We start from the raw sequence: 25,627 nt of genomic DNA on the forward strand, positions 1-25,627 counted from the left end.
CTTTACTGCAGTAACCAAGTGAACAGCACAAACACATTAAGCACGACATACTGTAGACCAGACATTGGTTTGTAAGTATCCTGCATTTTCTTTTGTAAGTTTACTTGATGAATAAAACGTAATAAAATGATATACTACAGAGGATAATGGACTTCCTAGACTGGTTAATAAGTATGATGTTACGTAAGGGAGTTGAGATAAGGTTCATGGAAATAACATTACTTGTATCTTTGTGTTTGAATTGAAGAGCAACCTCCCGTGACCCCATTTCCATTTACTGTGACAGCGAATGGAATTCATCTTATCTGTCAAGGTGAAAGTTGTTTTGCATGCTTAACAAAATGTTATATGTTCTTTTCAGGGAAACAGAAAACTGTTATGAAGAGGAATCATGTCACATGAGTCAATGTTACAGCCGTACCAGCCTTATGACAAGTGAGTTAAACCTACAGTGCATTCGGAAAGTATTCAGACCGCTTCCCTTTCTCCACATTTTGTTATGACGTTACAGCCTTATTCTAAAAATTAATTTATACCAAAAAAAATTGCATCAATCTACACACAATACCCCATAATGACAAACCGAAAACAGGTTTTTAGAAATGTTTGCAAATGTATAAAACTTAAAACCCATAAATAACACATTTACATCAGTATTCAGACCCTTTGCTATGAGACTCAAAATTGAGCTCATGTGCATTGTGTTTCCATCGATCATCCTTGAGATGTTTCTACAACTTTGATTGGAGTCCATCTGTGTTAAATTCAATTGATTGGACATGATTTGGAAAGGCACACACCTGTTTATATAAGGTCCCACAGTTGACAATGCATGTCAGAGCAAAAACCGAGCTATGAGGTCGAAGGAATTGGCCGTAGAGCTCTGAGACAGAATTGTGTTGAGGCACAGATCTGGGGAAGGGTACCAAAACATTTCTGCAGCATTGAAGGTCCCCAAGAACACAGTGGCCTCCATCATTCTTAAATGGAAGAAGTTTGGAACCACCAAGACTCTTCCTAGAGCTGGCCACCCAGCCAAACTGAGCAATCGGGGGAGAAGGGCCTTGGTCAGGGAGGTGACCAAAAACCCGATGGTCACTCTGACAGAGCTCCATAGTTCCTCTGTGGAGATGGGAGAACCTTCCAGAAGTACAACCATCTCTGCAGCACTCACCCCAATCAGGCCTTTATTGTAGAATGGATAGACGGAAGCCACTCCTCAGTAATAGGCACATGACATCCCGCTTTGAGTTTGCCAAAAGGCACCTAAAGGACTCTGACCATGAAAAACAAGATTATCTGGTCTGATGAAACCAAGATTGAACTCTTTGGCGTGAATGCCAAGCGTCACGTCTGGAGGAAACCTGGCACCACCCCTACAGTGAAGCATGGTGGTGGCAGCATCATGCTGTGGGGATGTTTTTCAGCTGCAGGGAGTGGGAGACTAGTCAGGATTGAGGGAAAGATGAACGGAGCAAAGTGTAGAGAGATCCTTGATGAAAACCTGATCCAGAGGGCTCAGGACCTCAGACTGGGGCGAAGGTTCACCTTCCAACACGACAACGACCCTAAGCACACAGCCAAGACAACACAGGAGTAGCTTCGGGACAAGTCTCTGAATGTCCTTGAGTGGCCCAGCCAGAGCCCGGACTTGAACCCGATCTAACATCTCTGTAGAGACCTGAAAATAGCTGTGCGACGACGCTCCCCATCTAACTTGACATAGCTTGAGAGGATCTGCAGAGAAGAATGGGAGAAACAACCCAAATACAGTTGTGTCAAGCTTGTAGTGTCATACCCAAGAAGATATTAGGTTGTAATTGCTGCCAAAGGTGCTTCAACAAAGTACTGAAGGGTTTGAATACTCATGTAAATGTGTAAAAAAAAAAATGTTTTCATTTTTAACAAATGCGAAAAAAATGCCTAAACCTGATTTCGCTTTGTCATTATGGCGTATTGTGTGTAGATTGATGAGGGGGATATAACGATGGAATACATTTTTTAATAAGGCTGTAACGTAACAAAATGTAGAAAACGGGATGGGGTCTGAATACTTTTCCCGAATGCACTGTAAGTGTTTCAAAACTGACCTTCAAAAAGTCTCTCACAATTCCTTTCATTAGCAACCCTCATTCAATCAGTGCAGTGGAGACGTTGAGTTTGCACCATAGTGTGTCAGAAAACCCACAGACACTTAGTCAATGGGAAATATGATTTGTGAAAGGGCCGAGGATACGGTAACAAACACAGTGCCATGCAGCTTTCCCACGGATACGCCGGGTGGATATACAGAGATTGACAATGTTTCAGATTTGATAGAGGTGTTTCTAATCCTCTTGGAGGGTAGACTGAATTTACCTTGATTTTCTCTGCCAAGGTGCAATGTCAACCAAGTCAGATCTGTTGATATACATATCTCCATGCAATGCTACAGGGTAAATTCATTGTTTGAAGAAAGCAAGCAGCCTTACAGTTTACAGATGTAGGATCTTCATTTGAGCCAGTTTGCTACAGCAGGAAACTAATCCTGCAAATGTGGAAATGTGAACTATACTGGAAATGTGAACTATACTGCTCAAAAAAAAAGGGAACACTTAAACAACACATCCTAGATCTGAATGAAAGAAATAATCTTATTAAATACTTTTTTCTTTACATAGTTGAATGTGCTGACAACAAAATCACACAAAAATAATCAATGGAAATCCAATTTATCAACCCATGGAGGTCTGGATTTGGAGTCACACTCAAAATTAAAGTGGAAAACCACACTACAGGCTGATCCAACTTTGATGTAATGTCCTTAAAACAAGTCAAAATGAGGCTCAGTAGTGTGTGTGGCCTCCACGTGCCCGTATGAACTCCCTACAACGCCTGGGCATGCTCCTGATGAGGTGGCGGATGGTCTCCTGAGGGATCTCCTCCCAGACCTGGACTAAAGCATCCGCCAACTCCTGGACAGTCTGTGGTGCAACGTGGCATTGGTGGATGGAGCGAGACATGATGTCCCAGATGTGCTCAATTGGATTCAGGTCTGGGGAACGGGCGGGCCAGTCCATAGCATCAATGCCTTCCTCTTGCAGGAACTGCTGACACACTCCAGCCACATGAGGTCTAGCATTGTCTTGCATTAGGAGGAACCCAGGGCCAACCGCACCAGCATATGGTCTCATAAGGGGTCTGAGGATCTCATCTCGGTACCTAATGGCAGTCAGGCTACCTCTGGCGAGCACATGGAGGGCTGTGCAGCCCCCCAAAGAAATGCCACCCCACACCATGACTGACCCGCCGCCAAACCGGTCATGCTGGAGGATGTTGCAGGCAGCAGAACGTTCTCCACGGCGTCTCCAGACTCTGTCACGTGCTCAGTGTGAACCTACTTTCATCTGTGAAGAGCACAGGGCGCCAGTGGCGAATTTGCCAATCTTGGTGTTCTCTGGCAAATGCCAAACGTCCTGCACGGTGTTGGGCTGTAAGCACATCCCCCACCTGTGGACGTCGGGCCCGCACATCCCCCACCCTCATGGAGTCTGTTTCTGACCGTTTGAGCAGACACATGCACATTTGTGGCCTGCTGGAGGTCATTTTGTAGGGCTCTGGCAGTGCTCCTCCTGCTCCTCCTTGCACTAAGGTGGAGGTAGCGGTCCTGCTGCTGGGTTGTTGCCCTCCTACGGCCTCCTCCACGTCTCCTGATGTACTGGCCTGTCTCCTGGTAGCGCCTCCATGCTCTGGACACTACGCTGACAGACACAGCAAACCTTCTTACAACAGCTCGCATTGATGTGCCATCCTGGATGAGCTGCACTACCTGAGCCACTTGTGTGGGTTGTAGACTCCGTCTCATGCTACCACTAGAGTGAAAGCACCGCCAGCATTCAAAAGTGACCAAAACATCAGCCAGGAAGCATAGGAACTGAGAAGTGGTCTGTGGTCACCACCTGCAGAACCACTCCTTTATTGGGGGTGTCTTGCTAATTGCCTATAATTTCCACCTGTTGTCTATTCCATTTGCACAACAGCATGTGAAATGTATTGTCAATCAGTGTTGCTTCCTAAGTGGACAGTTTGATTTCACAGAAGTGTGATTGACTTGGAGTTACATTGTGTTGTTTAAGTGTTCCCTTTATTTTTTTGAGCAGTGTATTATGTGGATTAGTGGATATCTTTGGTAGGGGTTGATACATGTTTTGTTAAGGAAAATCAAGTCTGAAATGTTGAAGTGGAAATTATAAACTTCAGCAGCCTTTTTAACCTCCAATATACTACATGTTTGCATTTACTGCTGTGCAGGAAAATTCTCAGCAACAAAAGAGTGAAAAAAAATATAGATCCTATATCTGTAGCTTCATCGGATACAGATGAATCACATTAGTAAGACACATAACTGGTCGTAGCACAATACTATGTCAAGCCCAAACCAAAACGTCAGAATGCACATCAAGTGCTACCAGAGGAATCTAAATCTTCCTTCTTTTCCCCCAAGGTCTGATGTCATAGAAGGCCGTCTGACCAATCAGGAGCGTACGATGAGCGTGCTGCTTGAGCAGGCGTTGAGGATCAAGGAGGAGGTGGTGGCCAGTCTGCACTTCACCCAGGGCTCTGTCCAGTCAGAGACCTCCTCTCGCAGGCTGCTGGAGAGCCACATCCACACCATCACGCACATTGTCAAACAGCTCAGCACTGACATACAGGTAGTGGCCTGTAGCATCACGTGTCTCTCTCCATTGTTGTCATCATGTAGCATACATACAGGACATATATAAATGTGTTCTGTTTTCAGTTGACATTGATAATAAACTCTATAATAACAGCCAGTAAACAGTACATAGAGAACTACAAAAGTGGTTCATGTAATCATGTTCATCATAATCGTGGTATTACTGTTCTGTGTAGACAAGTTCAATGAAAATCTAAATGCACAAGACACAAGCGCATAACAGAAAATAAATAAACACTATTGTAATCGAAGGAGTACATTTAATACATATGGTAGTGTAGAAACCGGTAGAGCGGTCAGTATAGGAGCGCGAGGTCAGAGTGACGAGAGAGTGTTACAGATGTAGGATCTTAATTTGATCACCTGAGAATGCTGAGAATTTTTAGGAAGTGCATACTTATTTGTATATTTGTGTTTTAAAAAGGCTTCTAAAGTTTGTAATTTCCACTTTGAGATTTCAAACTTGATTTGCCCTAACGTAAAATGTATCAACCCTACAAAAATGTCCATTAATTATAATCTACATAATAATTCAAATTTCCTGTTGCTGCAGGATTATTTTACTGCTGTAGAAAACTGTCTCAAATTAAGATCCTACATCTGTGAGTGTCTCTGTGTGAGTCTCTCTCTGCCGGATCAGGCTGATTTGATTATGCTGCACTGAGCAAAGCCTCACTGAATCTCATTCAGGCTCATGGCGTATTCCTCATAAGTAAGCAGAAATTTTAACGACATCCAATAAACCTCAGCGAGTTCTGGAACGGTTGCCAACAGGGCCACTTAAAAGAGGGGTTGCGTAATAACAGTGGCACATGAAATAGATAGATCAAATAGATCCGTATCTGGAGTCATATTTTCCTCCACAGAAATAATGACCTCACAAACACAGGGAACATGGCAAAATGTGGGTATTTGTTTTGACAAAATGTTCGCCATTCACGGTTACTGCATCTGAAATGAAAACGATAAATTATGAGGTAATTAGTGTGTGTGAGAGAGCGAGAGAAGCAATAGGCAGAGCGAGGAATTTACTCCTCTACATGGAACAAGAGATGTGATAAAGTTAATACACCTGTCATACAGTAGCTCAATATTCTTTTGGTTTATCTGCAAGGGCACAGTCGTGTGATATAGGGTGAGTGGAGCTTAACTAATTTGAATGGTTCTGCGAGTGATTGTCCATGCAAAAGGAGAGTAGTGCGTGAGGGATGATGATCTCTAGCAACAGGCCTATACCACCTGACAGTGCCTCTATCTGTGTTTCCCGCAGGTTCTGAAGAGTCAGATAGCCCAGCGGGACAGTATCACCTCTGGGACCTCTTTTGCTATGCAGAGTCTGGATCACAAAAACCTGGCTGGTTTTGGAGACCTCAGAGGCAGGGTGGCCAGGTATGCATTTACTATAACTGAGTCACTGTCTCTCACACACATACTCTCACACACTCATACACTCACACACTCATAACACTCAGTGTTATGATGGGTTGCATGAAAGTCTGTTTCATTTCCATACCTGGCAAAGCAGAACTTTACAATTTGCAATATGGAAATTATATTGCTCCCATTCTTAAAAGTGTGTGTGTGTGTGTGTCCGTGCGTGCGTGCGTGCGTGTGTTGAGTGTTTGTGTATTTGATACTCGTCCAAGTAGAACAATTGCTAGGAAGCATCTCCCTTCATCATATTTGATTGATCATCTAGAATTCCATATCTGCTATCAAAATCTGGCAAACCGAACATAGAGGTGTGAATATAGATTTGTAATCAGGAGGAATATATGAGTTCCAGGCTGGTCAGATGAATCTCTCTGATAGGAAATGAGGATCAGTGTGTGGGTCACAGCAGGTTAGCCAAGCCTAGATTATAGATGGCGTCATGCATGGAGGTTGGGGAGGGCAGTCAAGGGAGGGAGAGAAGCGGCTGCTCAGTGCTGTGTTGATTTAGTGTCTACCAAGGTTGTCTAAAGCTCTCCAAATTGAACTATTTACCTCTTTTGGGCAATTCATTAATAATCAGGTTGTCTGCTGTTCTTGTAAATAAGTAAAACTAAGTGTAGAGTACCAGTAAAAAGTATCCTCATACATTGTTGCTTTCCACAATGTGCTTTGTAACAAAGCAAAGCGGGAGCTACAGTAGGTGATGACACAATACATTTGCCTGAAGCACTGTTTGTGTTGATAAAAGGCATTGACCACTGGTTCCCAACCAGGGGTAATAGGACCACTGGGGGTACTCGGCCTATCCACAGGGGGTACTTGAGAAGACTAATGAAATCATAGCCTTACTGGTAAAATGTACATGAGGGGGTACTTCAGATGTACTCCAGACAGAGCAAAATTCAGTTGGTTGTACAGTAACCGAAAAAGGTTGCGAACTACTGGACCAGATCAATTAAAGAACCATAGAGATATACAGTGCAGTCAGACCAGTGGTGTCGGTGCCGTTTAATATGAACGAACGATAATTTTTTTAATGAGCATGGCCTTCTATTTCTATTACAGCATATTGGATGACTGTCATTCATAATACATTCACCCAGTTCAATGTAACATTGATAGGTTTAGGCTACTATGTGATACTCACATTTTTCCTGTACCCATCATGAGGTTGCTATAACCTAGCCTATGAATGAAAGTTTAAAACATAGGTATACAGGTCAAGAGAAATTTGAGTAATCAAGGTGACAGACATTGACATATTCAATACCGCCCTGCACACTCTTGCCTGCATCTAGCTGATCTAGGGTGTAATCATTAGTCTAACAGTTGCAAACTAGAGTTTCTATTGGACAAATTCAGATATGTTTATCCCCGCTTTTACTAGATTCATTCTCTAATCCTTTGATTGGGTGGACAGCATGTCAGTTCATGCTGAAAGGTTTAATTGTAACGCGGGTCGTATAAAGGGGACCAAGGCGCAGAGTGTAGAGTGCTCATATTTACTTTTAATGAATATACTTTTAAACAAAACGACCGACAACGGTTCCGTCAGGTGACATATACTAAACAGAAAACAACTACCCACAAAACCCAGGAAGAAAAACCCCTACTTAAATATGATCTCCAATCAGAGGCAACGAGGATCAGCTGCCTCCAATTGGACATCAACCCAAACAACCCCAACATAGAAATCGGGCTGCAGGCCGCTGCCGGAGGCTCCGGGCTGCAGACCGTTGCCGGAGGCTCCGGGCTGCAGAGCGTCGGGCTGCAGAGCGTCGCCGGAGGCTCCGGGCTGAAGAGCGTCGCCGGAGGCTCTGGACGGAAAAGCGTCGCCGGAGGCTCCGGACTGGGAGGCGTCATAATAGGTTCCGGACTAGTGACCGTTGCTGCTAGCTCCATGCCATGGATCATCTCTACAGGTTCCGCGCCAAGGATCATCACTGGAGGCTTCTTACCATGGATTATCTCAACAGGTGCCGGGCCATGGATAATTCCTACAGGCTTCGTGCCATGGTTTATCCCTACAGGCTCCGGACCATTTATAATCCCTACAGGCTTTTTGCCTATGATTATTTCTTCAGGTTCCGGGCCATGGATTACCTCTTCAGGCTTCGTGCCATGGAATATCCCTACAGGCTCCGGACCATGGATCATCACTAGAGGCTTAGTGCCATGGATCATCTCTACAGGCGTCGGACCATCGATTATCACTGGAGGCTTTCTACGTGGAGCAGGAACCGGTCTCACCGGACTGAGGAGACGCACTGAGGACCGAGTGCTCAAAGCAGGCACAGGACGTACTGTGCTATGGAGGCACACTGGAGAGAGAGTGCGAGAGGCATGCACATGCTTACCACAAAAAGCATGGGGAATTGGCTCAGGTCCCAGTCCTGGCCCAGCCAAACTACCCATGTGCCCCCCCAAAACATTTTTGGGGGCTGCCTCTCGTTCTTCCCAGGTAGGCTCTGATATCGCTCGATTACCTGGCCCCAAGTCCAGTCTCTCCTCTCAATCCACTCCTTATGTGACCAGGTGTCCATTTCTGCCCGGGCACGCCGCTTGATCCAATCATGGTGGGTAGTTCTGTAACGCGGGTCGTATTAAGGGGACCAAGGCGCAGCGTGTAGAGTGCACATATTTACTTTTAATTAATATACTTTTTAACAAAACAACAAAATGACCGACAACGGTTCCGTCAGGTGACATACATTAAACAGAAAACAACTACCCACAAAACCCAGGAAGAAAAACCCCTACTTAAATATGATCTCCAATCAGAGGCAACGAGGATCATCTGCCTCCAATTGGAGATCAACCCAAACAACCCCAACATAGAAATTGAAAAACTAGAACTTAAACATAGAAATAGAAAACATAGAACAACCCAAAACACCCCCTGTCACGCCCTGACCTACTCTACTATAGAAAATTACATCTTACTAGGGTCAGGACGTGACACTAATAGGTTGGAGGACGTACTCTGGAAGTTATCATAATTACTGTGGAAGTCTGTGGAAGGGGGTGAGAACCACAAGGCTCCTTTTGTATTGTAGTCAATGTACCCAGAGGACGGAAGCTAGCTGTCCTCCGGCTACACCATGGTGCTACCCTACAGAGTGCTGTTGAGGCTACTGTAGACCTTCATTGCAAAACAGTGTGATTAAATCAATTATTTGGTGACGTGAATATATTTAGTATAGTTTTATCTAAAAAATATAACTTTTTTATGTTTCACAATTGTTATTTTTATTAAATTCACTGAGGTGGATGGATGGTCCCTCCCTTCCTCCTCTGAGGAGCCTCCACTGAGTCAGACACTACTGTAAAGGAGCTGCTGTGAGTCAATTTGAGTTGGCTTTACATCAGTGTTCAAAAGGTGCCTTGTGAACATAAAGATTCATGTGAACAATTCAATGTTTTCCCCCGCGTTGTTGATTATTATCTGTCGCATGGTGAAACACTTGGGGTTATCCATTCTGAAATGTGTATTCAAAACATGAAATATGCGATATCCTCATTTGCATATTTGAGTATTATTCTACACACTGGCTATTATTTTACTGAACTCCACCCACAAAATACCAAAATTGGTTGGTCCGCACCGGACCAAATCTGAACCAATCATAGACGTCTATAGTTCACAAGTTTGGACATCAAAGTACAGCTCAATAGAGTACAGTACAGTATAGTACAGAATAGTAGAGTAGAGTACAGTAGAGTATTGTTCAATACAATACAGTACCTTATACTGTATTCTACTCTATTCTACTGTACAGTACAGCACAGGACTGTACTGAACTTTACTCAACGTATTATTACTTTACTTTACTGAAACATAGACTTTCAGTGGCATGTATTCATGGATACCAAGGAAAGCTAGGCTTCCCCAAACAATGTACCAAGAAGTAAAAAAAAATTATATTGATATTTCGTCTCTCTGTGTTTCATAATGTTCCATCGATTAGCAAGACGCTGAATGTGTCACACAGGAGAAAGCATCCGAGCAAGGGAAACAGTGCCATCTATCTGATGCTGTCTGGCCCAAACAAGTATGACATAGTTTTTTCAATGTAATTGTCTGCATCATTTCCAATCCCCATATATATTTTTTGTAAATATATATATCTATATATATATATACACTACCGTTCAAAAGTTTGGGCTCACTTAGAAATGTCCTTGTTTTTGAAAGAAAATAACATTTATTGTCCATTAAAATAACATCAAATTGATCAGAAATACAGTGTAGACATTGTTAATGTTGTAAATGACTATTGTTGCTGGAAACGGCAGATTTTTTATGGAATATCTACATCGGTGTACAGAGGACCATTAACAGCAACCATCACTCCTGTGTTCCAATGGCACGTTGTGTTAGCTAATCCAAGTTTATCATTTTAAAAGGCTAATTGATCATTAGAAAACCCTTTTGCAATTATGTTAGCACAGCTTAAAACTGTTGTACTGATTAAAGAAGCAATAAAACTGGCCTTCTTTAGACTAGTTGAGTACCCGGAGCATCAGCAAACAAAGACCTTTCTTCTGAAATTTGTCAGTCTATTCTTGTTCTGAGAAATGAAGGCTATTCCATGCGAGAAATTGCCAAGAAACTGAAGATCTCGTACAACGCTGTGTATTACTCCCTTCACAGAACAGCGCAAACTGGCTCTAACCAGAATAGAAAGAGCAGTGAGAGGCCCTGATGCACAACTGAGCAAGAGTACAATTACATTTTAATGTCTAGTTTGAGAAATAGACGCCTCACAAGTCCTCAATTGGCAGCTTCATTAAATAGTACCTGCAAAACACCAGTCTCAACATCAACAGTGAAGAGGCGACTCCGGGTTGCTAGCCTTTTAGGCAGAGTTGCAAAGAAAAAGCCATTTCTCAGACTGGTCAAAAAAAATGAAAAGATGCTGGAGGAGTGCTTGACACCATCTGTCAAGCATGGTGGAGGCAATGTGATGGTCTGGGGGTGCTTTTGTGGTGGTAAAGTGTGATATTTGTACAGGGTAAAAGGGATCTTGAAGAAGGAAGGCTATCACTCCATTTTGTAACGCCATGCCATACCCTGTGGACGGCGCTTAAATGGAGCCAATTTCCTCCTACAACAGGACAATGACACAAAACACAGCTCAAACTATGCAACAACTCTTTAGGGAAGAAGCAGTCAGCTGGTATTCTGTCAATAATGGAGTGGCCAGCACGGTTATCGGATCTCAACCCTATAGAGCTGTTGTGGGAGAAGCTTGACCGTATGGTATGTAAGAAGTGCCCATCAAGCCAATCCAATTTGCGGGAGGTGCTTCAGGAAGCATGGAGTGAAATCTATTCAGATTACCTCAACAAATTGACATGCCAAAGGTCTGAAAGGCTGTTATTGCTGCAAATGGAGGATTCTTTGACGAAGCAAAGTTTGAAGGAACAATTATTATTTCAATTAAAAATCATTATTTATGACCTTGTCAACGTCTTGACTATATTTCCTATTTGTTTTGCAACTCATTTCATTTATGTTTTCATGGAAAACAAGGACATTTCTAAGTGACCCCAAACTTTTGAACGGTAGTGTATGTTTGTAAATGTACCATTAAAAAGTAACATGATGATTGAGTGTCTATATAGCTGTACCATGATATTTGCATTGCTACTAAGTAATCCTCCAATTGCTCCCCACTATTCCACTCGTTAAAACCCCTACTCATCCCGAGTTGGGTTGTCATCCCAATGGCCGGCAGACCACCCATTGGATCCCATGGCCTGGATCTCATCTCTCCGGGACCCATCCTTCGAAAAGAGCACATAGTGCCACCCACAGAACAGAAGCAGATCCATCGCCCTCACCTCGATTTGTATTATATATATCTATTAAAAATATATATATATATATATTTAAAAAATCCTGTTTATCTTAAGTTACATAATTATCAATTAATATTTGTGGTAATGTAGGCAGTTTATGTTACCTCTAATAATATGCCCCCTCTCTGAATGTCAGAGTGTGACCCCCCCCCCATGGGTTACTACAGTTAGTGTTGCCAGCACTGCCACTGCCTGGGTGGGGGCACCCCACCAGAATCGTACAAGGTCGTCAAGGTTCTCATTAGCAGCTTTGAGAATTGACTTGTATATTATGCTCTCCCATCAGGGGGCTCTGGCTTTGCAGGACCAACCCTGCCAGGCAGGTTCAGAATCTTGAGGGGGCAGTGCTGCTCTAGGTCTCTGACCGCATTTTGGCTGCACACAGGCAGCTTACAGCAGGCCCATAAAACAGATAAGGACTTCTCTTTAGTATAGGGTTGTGGACCGTTCCATCAAGACAGGATCATAAATAAATAAATTAGATGTATAATTTATTTTAAAAATGTCGGTCCACCCTGATAGGACAGTAAATAAATAAATTAAATGTATAATTTATTTTCAAATGCAATTCCACCATGATAGGACAATAAATAAATAAATTAGATGTATAAATCATTCTAAAATGTATATCCTTCATCTGCACAAAATTGAAAGCTCACTCACAGCCCCTGCTCACAGACATACATATGTACATACCATTTTCTTTCTCACTCACTTAACGCCACACTTTCCCAAGCACCAAAAAACACACAACACCTACCATCACAATACATCCACACATACCTACATACTGTGCCTTGTCTACTGTGTTTCTATCTACACCATGTTGAATTAGTACTTTTGTGTTCTAATTAGTTATATTTGAAGATTGCTTTTCTATCTGTTTTTTTGTACTATTACAATCCCTACCATGGCTAGTATTGTGTGTTCCATTATTCGCTTCCTCTATGAGAACTTTGTAATTTTTAGAATAGAACTTTGCAAAGTTCTGCAATTTCCTTCGGGAACTGAGCATTCATGTCTATTTTCGTGCCAGCAAGTCTTTTACCCTTGCTTTTAACCATTATTTTATCTTTAAAGAAAGCACATTTGGCAACGATTGGGCGTTCATAACTCTGCCCTCGCTGTCCGAAACGGTGTACACGTTCAAGTTGGATTTTGTCGATAGCTTTGGTTGGGATCTGAAGCGCTGTAAGGAGGAACTCTCTAACTACACATTCAGGAACTTCTCCTTCTTTCCCTTGGATACCTGTAAGTACCAGATTTTCTCTCATGGATCTACTGTAGTCTGTATGTCAAGTAAGGCTTCTCTCAGAATGATGTTCTCCTTTTTAAGTTCATTAACATCGGTTTCAATCTTATTGACTGTCCCTCTTAGCTTGTTTGTATCTTTCTCCAATGTCGAAGATTTTTCGTCACTCATCTCGAAGCTTGACTTCAACTCTTTTATCTCCTTACTGACTAGTTCAAGTATGCCCAGTTTGTCATTTAGTGATTTTAACAGATCGGTTTCGACCTTTACCATTCCCGGTGGTGAAAAGATGAATTCGTCTGTGTCTGTAGAAGATTCACATTTTTGTTTTGAGATTGGTTCCCCTGTTTTACTGTCCATGTTTGGGTGTTACTTGTTTTTGTAATATTGTTGATAGATTTCTCTAGTCTTATGAGTTGTTTTGTGTTGTTATCCAGATTGAAGGTTATTACCCACCAGTTTGTGAAGTGCTAATATTTAGTCTTACTGATATTGAATATTACTTTTTATCTTGAGGTGATCTACACTGCTGTGTTCAATACGGCATCTTGGATCATTCCGCCTTTTCTGCTTTCTCTGACATTGTTGCTACCTGAAGCATTTAAGGCAAGGGAAGCCAATGAGCATCTGGCCTTCCTTGACAAAAAGTATTAAAAAAAATGTGCCAATCGGTGTTGAGCTAAACTGAGCGAGCTCAACTGTGAATGGTCCTGGCGCACCCCAAAAAAGTGTCAAGGGAAGCCAGCTTGGATTTGGTGTCACTATCAAATCCCATTGAGAGCATACTTCATTGACAGAAAAACTTGAATTGTTGCATCTCGTTGTGTTGTCGTCTTCCGGTGGCTAGCTAGCCAGCTATCTAAAATTGGCCCTTTCCTAAATTAGCCATGGATGGAGATAGGGATTTGGACTTGTGGTTTTACATAATTCTCTGTACTGGCCAATGATTATAACTGCGATTCTGATCCAACCATTGATTCATACATTGTTGTGCCCCTGGCCTGAGAGGATGGAAGTCCAATATGTAGCTAGACGTAGAAGGCTAATGTTAACTAGCTAACTGTTATGCGGAGTGGAACAGGTGAACCCAAGAGCAGACGAGAAGAGGAGACGGGGATGAAGTAACCAAGGTATTTATTGGAACACAGGGGGAAGATTGAGTGCAGGTCAGGGGAAGCTCGGGCGGGTTTCTGGAAACCAGGTGCTGAGGCTTAGGCTGGAGCGAGAGGGGTTGAGACAGGGTAAGCAGGTCCGGGGGGGAATCCAAGGGAGTAGTAGAGTGGGGAATCCAGGACAGAGTAGCAGGATGACAAGATGTGGGACAGGAGACAGGGACCAGAGTCAGAGCGGGCAGAACTGTAGCGGAGAGGAAAACAGCGTCAGGCAGGGAAACGGGCACAACAGGATCTGAATAGTAACAACCGGCTCGAAACGTAGACTGACTGAGCAGAGATTACGATCTGGCAGTGTGGAAGTGGCAGTGGCAGGGCTGAGTAGAGGTCTTGATTATGGAACATGTTGCAGCTGGTGGGGATCTGCTCTGACTCCAGCACACCTGTCTCTTCCCACACAATCACACATACACAGAGAGCGAGCGAGCGAGAGGAAGAGGGAGAGAGTACTGGGGGAGTGGCGGCAGTTCAAGGAGACACAGAATTAGCAGTAGAGGGCATTGCAGGAGCAGATGTGACACTAACGTTGCTCATGAATGGAAGTTAGGCTAGAGAGCAAGATTTTTTTAGCCAGGTAGCCTAGGACAACAAAAAATAAAAGCGTGTACTGAATGACAGAGTGGTAGACCGTTTCGTCAACATGAAAGAGAGGAGGATGACATTGGTGTTTCTCTACAAGTAGGGTGAGTCAACATGTTATTCTATTTGCAGGAACGCACACGCACACACACGCACACAGAAATAAGAACCATGAACAGCCACATCATATTTAGCTTACGTTGATTGGACTAAATTGTTTTTGGTATCTTTTAGTTGTCACTGTATTAGACTAAGCAGAGGTGATTTGATGTTGAAATGTTGCTGGAATAGTGGAGGCAGTTCATATTTACTTTGTGACTTGCGGTACCTCTTTGTTGTTTTAAATCAATAGTTGTTTAGTCGTCTAAAAATGGCAGAAACATTAACTTGCTTGACCATGCTATTGGTCTGTTACTGTACATGTAATATGCTTTGTGGACTTCACTGGACAGAGGTTGCTATCTGGTTTTGTGATAATGAAAGGTGTGGTTGAATTTATTCTGCAACTGTGTCTTATTGTCTCGGCCTTTAGGACTATATATCACATTTTACATTTACATTTTAGTCATTTAACAGACGCTCTTATCCTGAGAGACTTACAGTAGTGAATGCATACATTTCATACATTTTTTTTTTCGCTGTCGCAAGGCATATGAATTAACAGGTTATTAACTTGCTGGTTAAGTGTGTCTTGAATTCTAAATAAATCACAGACAGTGTCACCAGCTAAGCACCCCCACACATCACACCTCCTCTTCCATGCTTCACGGTGGAACTACACATGCGGAGATCATCCGTTCACCTACTCTGCGTCTCACAAAGACACGGCGGTTGGAACCAGAAATCTCAAATTATGACTCATCAGACCAAAGGACATATTTCCACCGGTCTAATGTCCATTGCTCGTATTTCTTGGCCCAAGAAAGTCTCTTCTTCGTATTGGTGTCCTTAAGTAGTGGTTTCTTTGCAGAAGAAAACCATGAAGGCCTGATTCACGCAGTCTCCTCTGAAGAAACCTTCAAAGTTCTTGAAATGTTCCATATTGACTGACCTTCATGTCTTAAAGTAATGATGGAGTGTTGTTTCTCTTTGCTTGTTTGAGCTATTCTTGTCATAATATGGAATTGGTCTTTTACCAAATAGGGCTATCTTCTGTATAGCACCCCTACCTTGTCACAACCAACTGATTGGCTCAAATGAATTAAGAAGCAAAGAAATTACACAAATTAACTTTTAACAAGGCACACCTGTTAATTGAAATGCATTCTAGGTGACTAACTCATGAAGCTGGTTGAGAGAATGCCAAGAGTGTGAAAAGCTGTCATCAAGGCAAATGGTGGCTACTTTGAAGAATCTCAAATATGAAATACATTTTGATTTGTTTAATACTTTTTTGTTTCTACATGATTCCATATGTGTTATTTCATAGTTTTGATGTCTTCGCTATTATTCTACAATGTAGAAAATAGTACAAATAAAGAAAACCCTTGAATGAGTAGGTGTGTCCAAACCTTTGACTTGTACTGCATATATAACTTAATTTCTCAAAAATATAGACTTTTAGCTTTCATTTGACACCCAATTTCACACCCAAACTTCCCAGAGATGGTCAAGCCAGGTGGAAGTGTGTTGTACTGTAATGGTAAAGACAGCCATCTTTCCCTGTCTCACTCTCAGGTGTGACGCCAGCATTGCCAAGCTGTCAGGTGACGTGAGCGACAGGGCACATGAAATCGCCAGGCTCCAACAAGAGCTGTCAGAGGTCAAGTCAGGTCTGGGAGAGCGACTGAGAGAGATGGACATCAAGGTTAGGGGTTCTGAACAACTGGACTGCTTTTTGGTCAGACTCAACCTGACCAAGCACTTCACAACAAGATGCATAAAGGAATCTCACTTTCATTTTAGCTTCCTTTACTGATGGAACCAACATTGCCTCTCGCTGAATACATACAGTAGATAGTAGGTATGACAGCTGCAGTTAAAACTGATTGGACTTTTGTAATTGACGAAGAGTGAAAAAGGATATTACTCCAGGCCACAATTCTCTAATTCTCATAAAATAAGTGTATTAGAGAATTGGGGCCTGGGGTTGACAAACACGTGAAGGCTTTAGAGCCAAAAACAGCCTCAGTTATGATTGCATCTAGCCAGTGAATTGCACATTGTGTTGATCAAGTTGTGTTCATTTTAATAATGTTTTTTTGCTATACAGTATATCCGCCTCACTCTCAGATAAATAAGTAGTACTGCTAGGTTTTACACAGTCAAAGGTAACAAATTACTACATCATATTTTTTTTCTTCTACAAATGATACATTTGTGACATCAATATAAAAACCGATTATAATATTAATTCAATACAGTAATATGAGATCTTTATGTAAAACATTTAGTTTTGATGTCCAGCTAAACAATGGATGTATAACCTTTATCATTTTTTTTGTTTTCGTACACATCTAAAATCTATGAACAAAAAATCTGAGAACAGTAATATTTTTCACACACATCAACACAGAATATAGCGAATATGGAATATAGCATTTTGGAAATAAACTCTTCATGTGTATGTCACACAGGGGCCAGGTTTGAGGCTGAGTTGACTGTTTACACTGCCTGTCTGTTTGCCTGCCTTCCTGTGTGTCTGGAGTGTCCATGCATACAAGGACCTTTAAATGTATGGATCCTTTTTTAATGTAAATTTGATTGGTGGATTCAAATCAAGTATTTAAAATATGTGTGTGTGTGTGTGTGTGTGTGTGTGTGTGTGTGTGTGTGTGTGTGTGTGTGTGTGTGTGTGTGTGTGTGTGTGTGTGTGTGTGCAGCTGTCTCAGGCAGTTAGCAGACTGGAGGTGTTGCTGGTGGAGCAGACCCACGGCCAGAGAAACAGCTGGACTGACCTGCACAGCCAAATCAAGCTCCTGGAGGCCAAGTGTGTCTTGTGCTATTACAGTAACCCCCTTTAACACACAACCTAGACACTGACCTTTAAAAGTCTGTAGAGAGACAACTTAATCATACTATTTGTGGGGGGAGGGGGTACGAATACTAGTACCTATGCTGTATTCTATGCCACAGAATATAACAGTACATCATGTAGTAGCACCATGAAGGTACTAGGTCAAAGCCCCTACATCAAGGGAGCTTGGTCCTACATGCTTATTGTTCATAGGCAATATAAGAGATAGCTCTCTTCTTTCCTTGTGAAATGCACTACCTTTGCCATTGTAAGTGGTGAGGCAAAATCATTATTCAATGTTGAATCCACCTGTTTTTTACAATGGAAACACTAAGATCTGACCCAAGCAGGTAATCAATCTGTATCTAATCCATCATGGCCTGGCCCCAGGAACAGGTAATGAATAGTTTAAGCACATCCTGTTGCACAGCCTAGCCCCTTCAAACCACACACACGCATGCACACAAACAGACACACAGACACACACACGCACTAACAACGGTCATTGAGAGTTGTAAGAGGTAAAAAAAATTACAATTTTAATGAATGCAAGTTGTACAGTGGATAAAGATACTCCAAACTATAATCCATCAGATGGCTAAATTACAGTATAGCACAAAACATTTTACTGGCAAGGACAAATAATGAATGATGTTCAGGCATTTTGGTGGGAATTCAGGTATTACATTTATTGTATAATGTTACTTTTTTCTTATAATGCGCTCAAATCCACTGAGTGTACAAAACATTAGGAATCAAATCAAATCAAATCAAATTTATTTATATAGCCCTTCGTACATCAGCTGATATCTCAAAGTGCTGTACAGAAACCCAGCCTAAAACCCCAAACAGCAAGCAATGCATGTGAAAGAAGCATGGTGGCTAGGAAAAACTCCCTAGGAAAAACTCCCTAGAAAGGCCAAAAACCTAGGAAGAAACCTAGAGAGGAACCAGGCTATGAGGGGTGGCCAGTCCTCTTCTGGCTGTGCCGGGTGGATATTATAACAGAACATGGTCAAGATGTTAAAATGTTCATAAATGACCAGCATGGTCAAATAAGAATAATCATAGTAGTTGTCGAGGGTGCAACAAGCACGTCCGGTGAACAGGTCAGGGTTCCATAGCCGCAGGCAGAACAGTTGAAACTGGAGCAGCAGCATGGCCAGGTGGACTGGGGACAGCAAGGAGTCATCATGCCAGGTAGTCCTGAGGCATGGTCCTAGGGCTCAGGTCCTCCGAGAGAAAGAAAGAAAGAGAGAATTAGAGAGAGCATATTTAAATTCACACAGGACACCGGATAAGACAAGAGAAATACTCCAGATGTAACAGACTGACCCTAGCCCCCCGACACATAAACTACTGCAGCATAAATACTGGAGGCTGAGACAGGAAGGATCAGAAGACACTGTGGCCCCATCCGAATATTAGGAACACCTTCCTAATATTGACTTGTACACTCTTTTGGTAAGGACAGCCTCAATTCATCGGGGTATGGACTCTACAAGGTGTCGAAAGCGTTCCACAAGGATGCTGGCCCGTGGAATTGCACATATATACACTAGGTGTAGTTGCATACATGAATAAATTAATACATATTTCAGCGCATCTAATTTGTAAACATTACAACTGTATTAAATCATTACTTTTTTAAATTGTGCAGAAAATGTCTCTAGACAATGTGTTAAATCGCTGACAAGCATCAGCGCTCTTATAGATGCAATGGAAAGCCAATGTATTTAATTGATCCCATTTCAGCCATTACCTAAGTGCGTTTGACAGGTCATTACAAACGTTTCCTCGGTCATTACGTTAATGGAAACAAACGGCACAAGCAAGAGTGGGAAAGAGTAGCCAGAGTAAAATGAACGCAAACAATCCAGTGAAATGTAAGTGGCAAGTGGATTTTGCACTCCTCAAACACAGGAACTAGATGGTTGAAAAGGAGAGATCGTCAAGTGGGCGTGGCATGTGTGTTGCTACAAGCATGCAGCACCCACACGCACGTACACACGCAGGTACACAAACCACAGAGCGCTAATACCCACCCTAGATGCTGCCTCACTGAAACTCTGTCAAGAGGAAATGCTGTATTTGAGAAGCTAAGGGGTTAAGACATAACGTCACACCCTTGAGGCAATTATTAATGAGTAATCGAGTATATTGTGCTAAAACTTGCAGAAAGTCTTTGTGGGAAGCTAACTCGGCATATCCAAGGTGGCAACTTTCACCGCACTGTTTTTGGGACTTTCCTCTGCTATTTAAGATTAGTGTGGACAGATGGCTGTCTCGAGTCTCTCCTCTCCAATGGGGAAAGCCTGGCTGTGGACTTCTAATGGAGAGGCAGCATTTGAGTGCGGTAGAGAAGTGCTTGGCTTGCAGACCAAACAAAACTGAGTGTGCTGTTGCTGAGAAGGTCACTGGCATTACTACCCAAGAGAATATAGTTTAGGGTACCTCCTCCTCCCATCTGACTGCAGGGCCTGCTATAGAAACATACTCAGTTAATAAGAAGTGAGATGCTGAACATTCTTGACACCCTGAATCTGAGATAGACTATTGAGATAGTTGTGCAAACGTTTAGGTAAATTTCTCAGTACTCCATCCTTAACCAGACTGTCAGAGGTGACTCTTGTGAGGTGTATATGATAGTTCACAATCCTCAACAATCTCTACCCAGTTGCATGTGGATATAAGATCAATAACATATATATTCCTCCTACAGGAGCTCTGGTGTGGTAAGGGAGGCGAGGGAGGACACAGACAGACTCAGGATGTGGACAGAGCAACAGCTAAGCAGCTCAGCACAGACACATAGACATGGCAGTGAGGTGCTACGGTCGCTACTGCAGGACAAAATGGTAGAATGCATATATGTGTGTGTGTGTGTGTGTCAGTTTGTATGCTGGAGTATGGTAAGGCATGTCGGTGTGTGCAGGTGGAGGCGGATGGGAGGCTCAGTGAGCAGTTCAGGCTGCTGTCAGTCCGTGTGGAGAGAGCAGAGATCCAGCTGGAACAGGAGCACCAGGCAGACAGGGTGAAGCACTCGAAGAGTAAACTCCACAGTAGGATCAACACATTGGAGACCAGCCTCCGGGAAGAGCTGCAGCTGATCAAACAGGACTACCAGTCAGGTCGCTACTTACACCCTCACTAACACTGTCAATACCAGAGACAGTAGACCTTTACCAGGAAAATCTCTGGGTATTCGGTATAACTTATATAAGGCGTGGATGACTGTCACAATAGGGATCAGCGAAGGAACGATAAATAGGACAACTGGGCAGGTGCATTAAAGACCTAGATCCAATGGCCTACATTCGCAATGAGCTCTCAGCTTGTATTTCTTTGGCAAATTTAAATTACACCCCTCACAGTTGTTTGGGCCTGTTCTAATTAAGTAAGCTTGATAAGTGCCACCTGAGCTCAGAAACTAATTGAGAATGGTGCCTTTTGGAGCAGATACAATGGGGGAAAAAAGTATTTGATCCCCTGCTGATTTTGTACGTTTGCCCACTTAAAGAAATTATCAGTCTATAATTTTAATAGTAGGTTTATTTGAACAGTGAGAGACAGAATAACAACAAAAAAATCCAGAAAAACGCATGTCAAAAATGTTATAAAATGATTTGTATTTTAATGAGGGAAATAAGTATTTGACCCCTCTGCAAAACATGACCTAGTACTTGGTGGCCAAACCCTTGTTGGCAATCACAGAGGTCAGACGTTTCTTGTAGTTGGCCACCAGGTTTGCACACATCTCAGGATGGATTTTGTCCCACTCCTCTTTGCAGATCTTCTCCAAGTCATAAAGGTTTCAAGGCTGGTGTTTGGCAACACGAACCTTCAGCTCCCTCCACAGATTTTCTATGGGTTTAAGGTCTGGAGACTGGCTAGGTCACTCCAGGACCTTAATGTGCTTCTTCTTGAGCCACTCCTTTGTTGCCTTGGCCGTGTGTTTTGGGTCATTGTCATGCTGGAATACCCATCCACGACCCATTTTCAATGCCCTGGCTGAGGGAATGAGGTTCTCACCCAAGATTTGATGGTACATGGCCCTGTCCATCGTCCCTTTGATGCGGTGAAGTTGTCCTGTCCCCTTAGCAGAAAAACACCCCCAAAGCATAATGTTTCCACCTCCATGTTTGACGGTGGATATGGTGTTCTTGGGGTCATAGGCAGCATTCCTCCTCCTCCAAACACGGCGAGTTGAGTTGATGTCAAAGAGCTCCATTTTGGTCTCATCTGACCACAAGACTTTCACCAGTTGTCCTCTGAGTCATTCAGATGTTCATTGGCAAACTTCAGACGGGCATGTATATGTATTCTTGAGCAGGGGGACCTTGCGGGCGCTGCAGGATTTCAGTCCTTCACGGCGTAGTGTGTTACCAATTGTTTTCTTGGTGACTATGGTCCCAGCTGCCTTGAGATCATTGACAAGATCCTCCCGTGTAGTTCTGGGCTGATTCCTCACCGTTCTCATGATCATTGCAACTCCACGAGGTGAGCTCTTGCATGGAGCCCCAGGCCGAGGGAGATTGACAGTTCTTTTGTGTTTCTTCCATTTGCGAATAATCACACCAAATGTTGTCACCTTCTCACCAAGCTGCTTGGCGATGGTCTTGTAGCCCATTCCAGCCTTGTGTAGGTCTACAATCTTGTCCCTGACATCCTTGGAGAGCTCTTTGGTCTTGGCCATGGTGGAGAGTTTGGAATCTGGTTGATTGATTGCTTCTGTGGACAGGTGTCTTTTTTACAGGTATTAAGCTGTGGTTAGGAGCACTCCCTTTAAGAGTGTGCTCCTAATCTCAGCTCGTTACCTTTATAAAAGACACCTGGGAGCCAGAAATCTTTCTGATTGAGAGGGGGTCAAATACTTATTTCCCTCATTAAAATGCAAATCAATTTATAACATTTCTGACATGCGTTCTTCTGGATATTTTTGTTGTTATTCTGTCTCTCACTGTTCAAATAAACCTACCATTAAAATTATAGACTGATCCTTTCTTTGTCAGTGGGCAAACGTACAAAATCAGCAGGGGATCAAATACTTTTTTCCCCCACTGTAGATAATGAGCCCACTATTGAAGCATAGTTACAGCAGTGACAAACATCGTCTTTCATGAGACAAGTCAAACGTGAAATATTTATTGATTTATTGGGGTTTCCATAAACAGGGTCTAGTCAAATCGATCCACTCGATGTGACATGACAACAAAATAAAAAGAAACCAATGGAAGTAAACAAATGAAAATGTAACAGGCCCTTCCACCAAGCCTTCAAGCATGGAGTTGGCGATGTTATCTATGTCCCTATCTCTCCGTTAATAAGTCATGGGGCGGACGTAAGCACGGCAGTCTGTTGTTGGGTTGACATCTAATGCCAATTTTCTGATTCCAATTTCTAGTTAATTTCCCCAAGGAGCTGATGTTGGCTCTAAGGCCTTCACTCTGCAGGGCTTCTGAAACCCTCGTGAAAAAGGCGAGGGGACAGCTCAGTAAATAAAACTAGCAATAAACCCAGGGATGAATCACGCCTCAGTCTCAGCTTTAATAAGGCTGCAAGGCTAGCGCTTCAGACCCCTCAATCGTTCACTCTGTCTTCAGAGGAAAGGAAGAGAAAAGAGAGGGGAGGACAGTGCATAATTGACAAGGTTCTTAATGTTCAACACACAGCAGCAGCAGTAAAGCAGAGCCTATAGGAGAGTCTACAAGGCTGTAAGTGAAGTTGCAGGGATTGACTCTCCTTATCCCCCTCCTCTCTGACGGCCAGGGTTCCAGTCTATCCATGATGCCATAGACTCGCTGAGGCAGATCGGTGACACCAAAGCCCGGCTGGACAAGGAGAAGCTGCAAAAGGACATCAAACAAATCCGCAGGAAGATGGTGGAGCTGAGAGATGTGTGACACCACAGGTCATACTGGAGTATGGTACTGCATCGTTACACAGACCAGTAATGAAATTTCACACTCAAAATTGTATATGATCTTGAATGACACAGAAGTCCATGATTACTGAGATCCACATGGTATATTAAAGTGTGCTACACATCAGGAATTATTATGGAATGCTTTCACTTTGAAACCTTTTCAAATCACTGATTTAATATCAAAAATAGAATGTAGTTAATCTGAAGAAAATCTTGATGTTATTATATCTCATCTGAAATTAATAAAGTTCATCATGAAAGTACAACTTAGTAATTAATATTGACACAATCAAGCATGAGAATTTATTTCCAAATCCACCTGTCATCTCAAAATGCCAGAATTTCTTGTTCAGGTACTGTGTCAAGAGCTGAAGGGTATAGTATTTCATATTATTACAGCACTATATTTCAGCATAATGCATCTCACTTCCAGCTCCTATGTCAAGGAAAGAGTTGTTACAGTCGCAAGCCTAGTTGCAACTGTTGCAACAATCTATTGTTGTCTACGAATTGTCTCTGGGAATCACCTGCACAAACGTCTAGCCTGCTCTAGTTGTAAATGCAACTGGTTCAAGTTTTCACTGCTGTGTATCTTGCATTTCAGGATGTACAGTGCTGTGCAAAAGTATTTGCCCCCTGTCAAATCTCTAATTTTGCATATTTTTAATACTGAATATTCCAAGATCTTCAACCAAAACCTAATATTAGATAAAGGGAACCTGAGTGAACAAATGACACAACAATGACATACAGTACCAGTCAAAAGTTTGGGCACACTGTCACGTCCTGGCCAGTATAAGGTTAATTGGTATTGTAGTTTGGTCAGGACGTGGCAGAGGGTATTCATTTTATGTGGTTCGGGGTGGTGTGTTTTGTTGAAGGGGCATTTGGTTTAAGTATTCCGGGGTTTTTGGGCACTATTTGGTTTTCAGGTATTCTATGTTTAGTCTAGTATGTCTGTTTCTATGTTTGGTTAATTGGGGTTGGGACTCTCAGTTGAAGGCAGGTGTTGTCTATCTGCCTTTGATTGAGAGTCCCATATATGAGGGTGTGTTTGTTTGTTATTTGTGGGTGATTGTTCTGTGTTGAGCCTTATGCTTTGCCAGACTGTTTGTTGTTGTTCGTTCATTCTAGTGTTTTGTTATTTTGGTATTAATTTTTAAAATAAATAAACGTCAAGATGAGCCTGCACTTACCTGCTGTGTTTTGGTCCTCCTGCACCGACGACAACCGTGACACACACCTACTCAATTACGGGGTTTTCTTTAGATGTACTATTTTCAACATTGTAGAATAATAGTGAAGACATCAAAACTATTAAATAACACATACAGTGAGGGAAAAAAGTATTTGATCCCCTGCTGATTTTGTACGTTTGCCCACTGACAAAGAAATGATCAGTCTATAATTTTAATGGTAGGTTTCTTTGAACAGTGAGAGACAGAATAACAACAAAAAAATCCAGAAAAACGCATGTCAAAAAAATTTATAAAATGATTTGCATTTTAATGAGGGAAATAAGTATTTGGTGGTGCTTTGTGGGAGATACTGTCAGTGATTTATTTAGAATTCATGGCACACTTAACCAGCATGGCTACCACAACATTCTACAGCAATACAGCATCCCATCTGGTTTGCGCTTAGTGGGACTATCATTTGTTTTTCAACAGTACAATGACCAAAAATACACATCCAGGCTGCGTAAGGGCTATTTGACCAAGAAGGA

At 42.4% G+C, this 25,627-nt stretch overlaps 1 protein-coding gene across 1 annotated transcript; it reads left to right on the forward strand.

The window, feature by feature from the left end:
• Window positions 1-24,164, forward strand: fam81b (family with sequence similarity 81 member B). Its single transcript, XM_014160867.2, has 9 exons — window positions 1-71; window positions 362-435; window positions 4,484-4,691; window positions 5,988-6,106; window positions 16,697-16,826; window positions 17,842-17,948; window positions 20,698-20,833; window positions 20,911-21,106; window positions 23,745-24,164. The coding sequence occupies exons 2-9, from the start codon at window positions 392-394 to the stop codon at window positions 23,876-23,878; spliced, it is 1,074 nt and encodes a 357-aa protein (XP_014016342.1). The 5' UTR covers window positions 1-71; window positions 362-391; the 3' UTR covers window positions 23,879-24,164.
• The last annotated feature ends 1,463 nt before the right edge of the window (window positions 24,165-25,627 follow it).

This window comes from Salmo salar, chromosome ssa20, assembly GCF_905237065.1.
Source record: "Salmo salar chromosome ssa20, Ssal_v3.1, whole genome shotgun sequence".
Taxonomy (NCBI): domain Eukaryota; kingdom Metazoa; phylum Chordata; class Actinopteri; order Salmoniformes; family Salmonidae; genus Salmo; species Salmo salar.

What these genes read in the sequence shown, in the direction of transcription:
- fam81b (XM_014160867.2), top strand. Translation starts at nt 392, where the DNA reads ATGTCACATGAGTCAATGTTACAGCCGTACCAGCCTTATGACAA. An exon ending in TGAGAGAGATGGACATCAAG is followed by an intron (nt 16,827 to 17,841) that starts GTTAGGGGTTCT and finishes GTGTGTGTGCAG; the next exon opens with CTGTCTCAGGCAGTTAGCAG. An exon ending in CAAACAGGACTACCAGTCAG is followed by an intron (nt 21,107 to 23,744) that starts GTCGCTACTTAC and finishes TCTGACGGCCAG; the next exon opens with GGTTCCAGTCTATCCATGAT.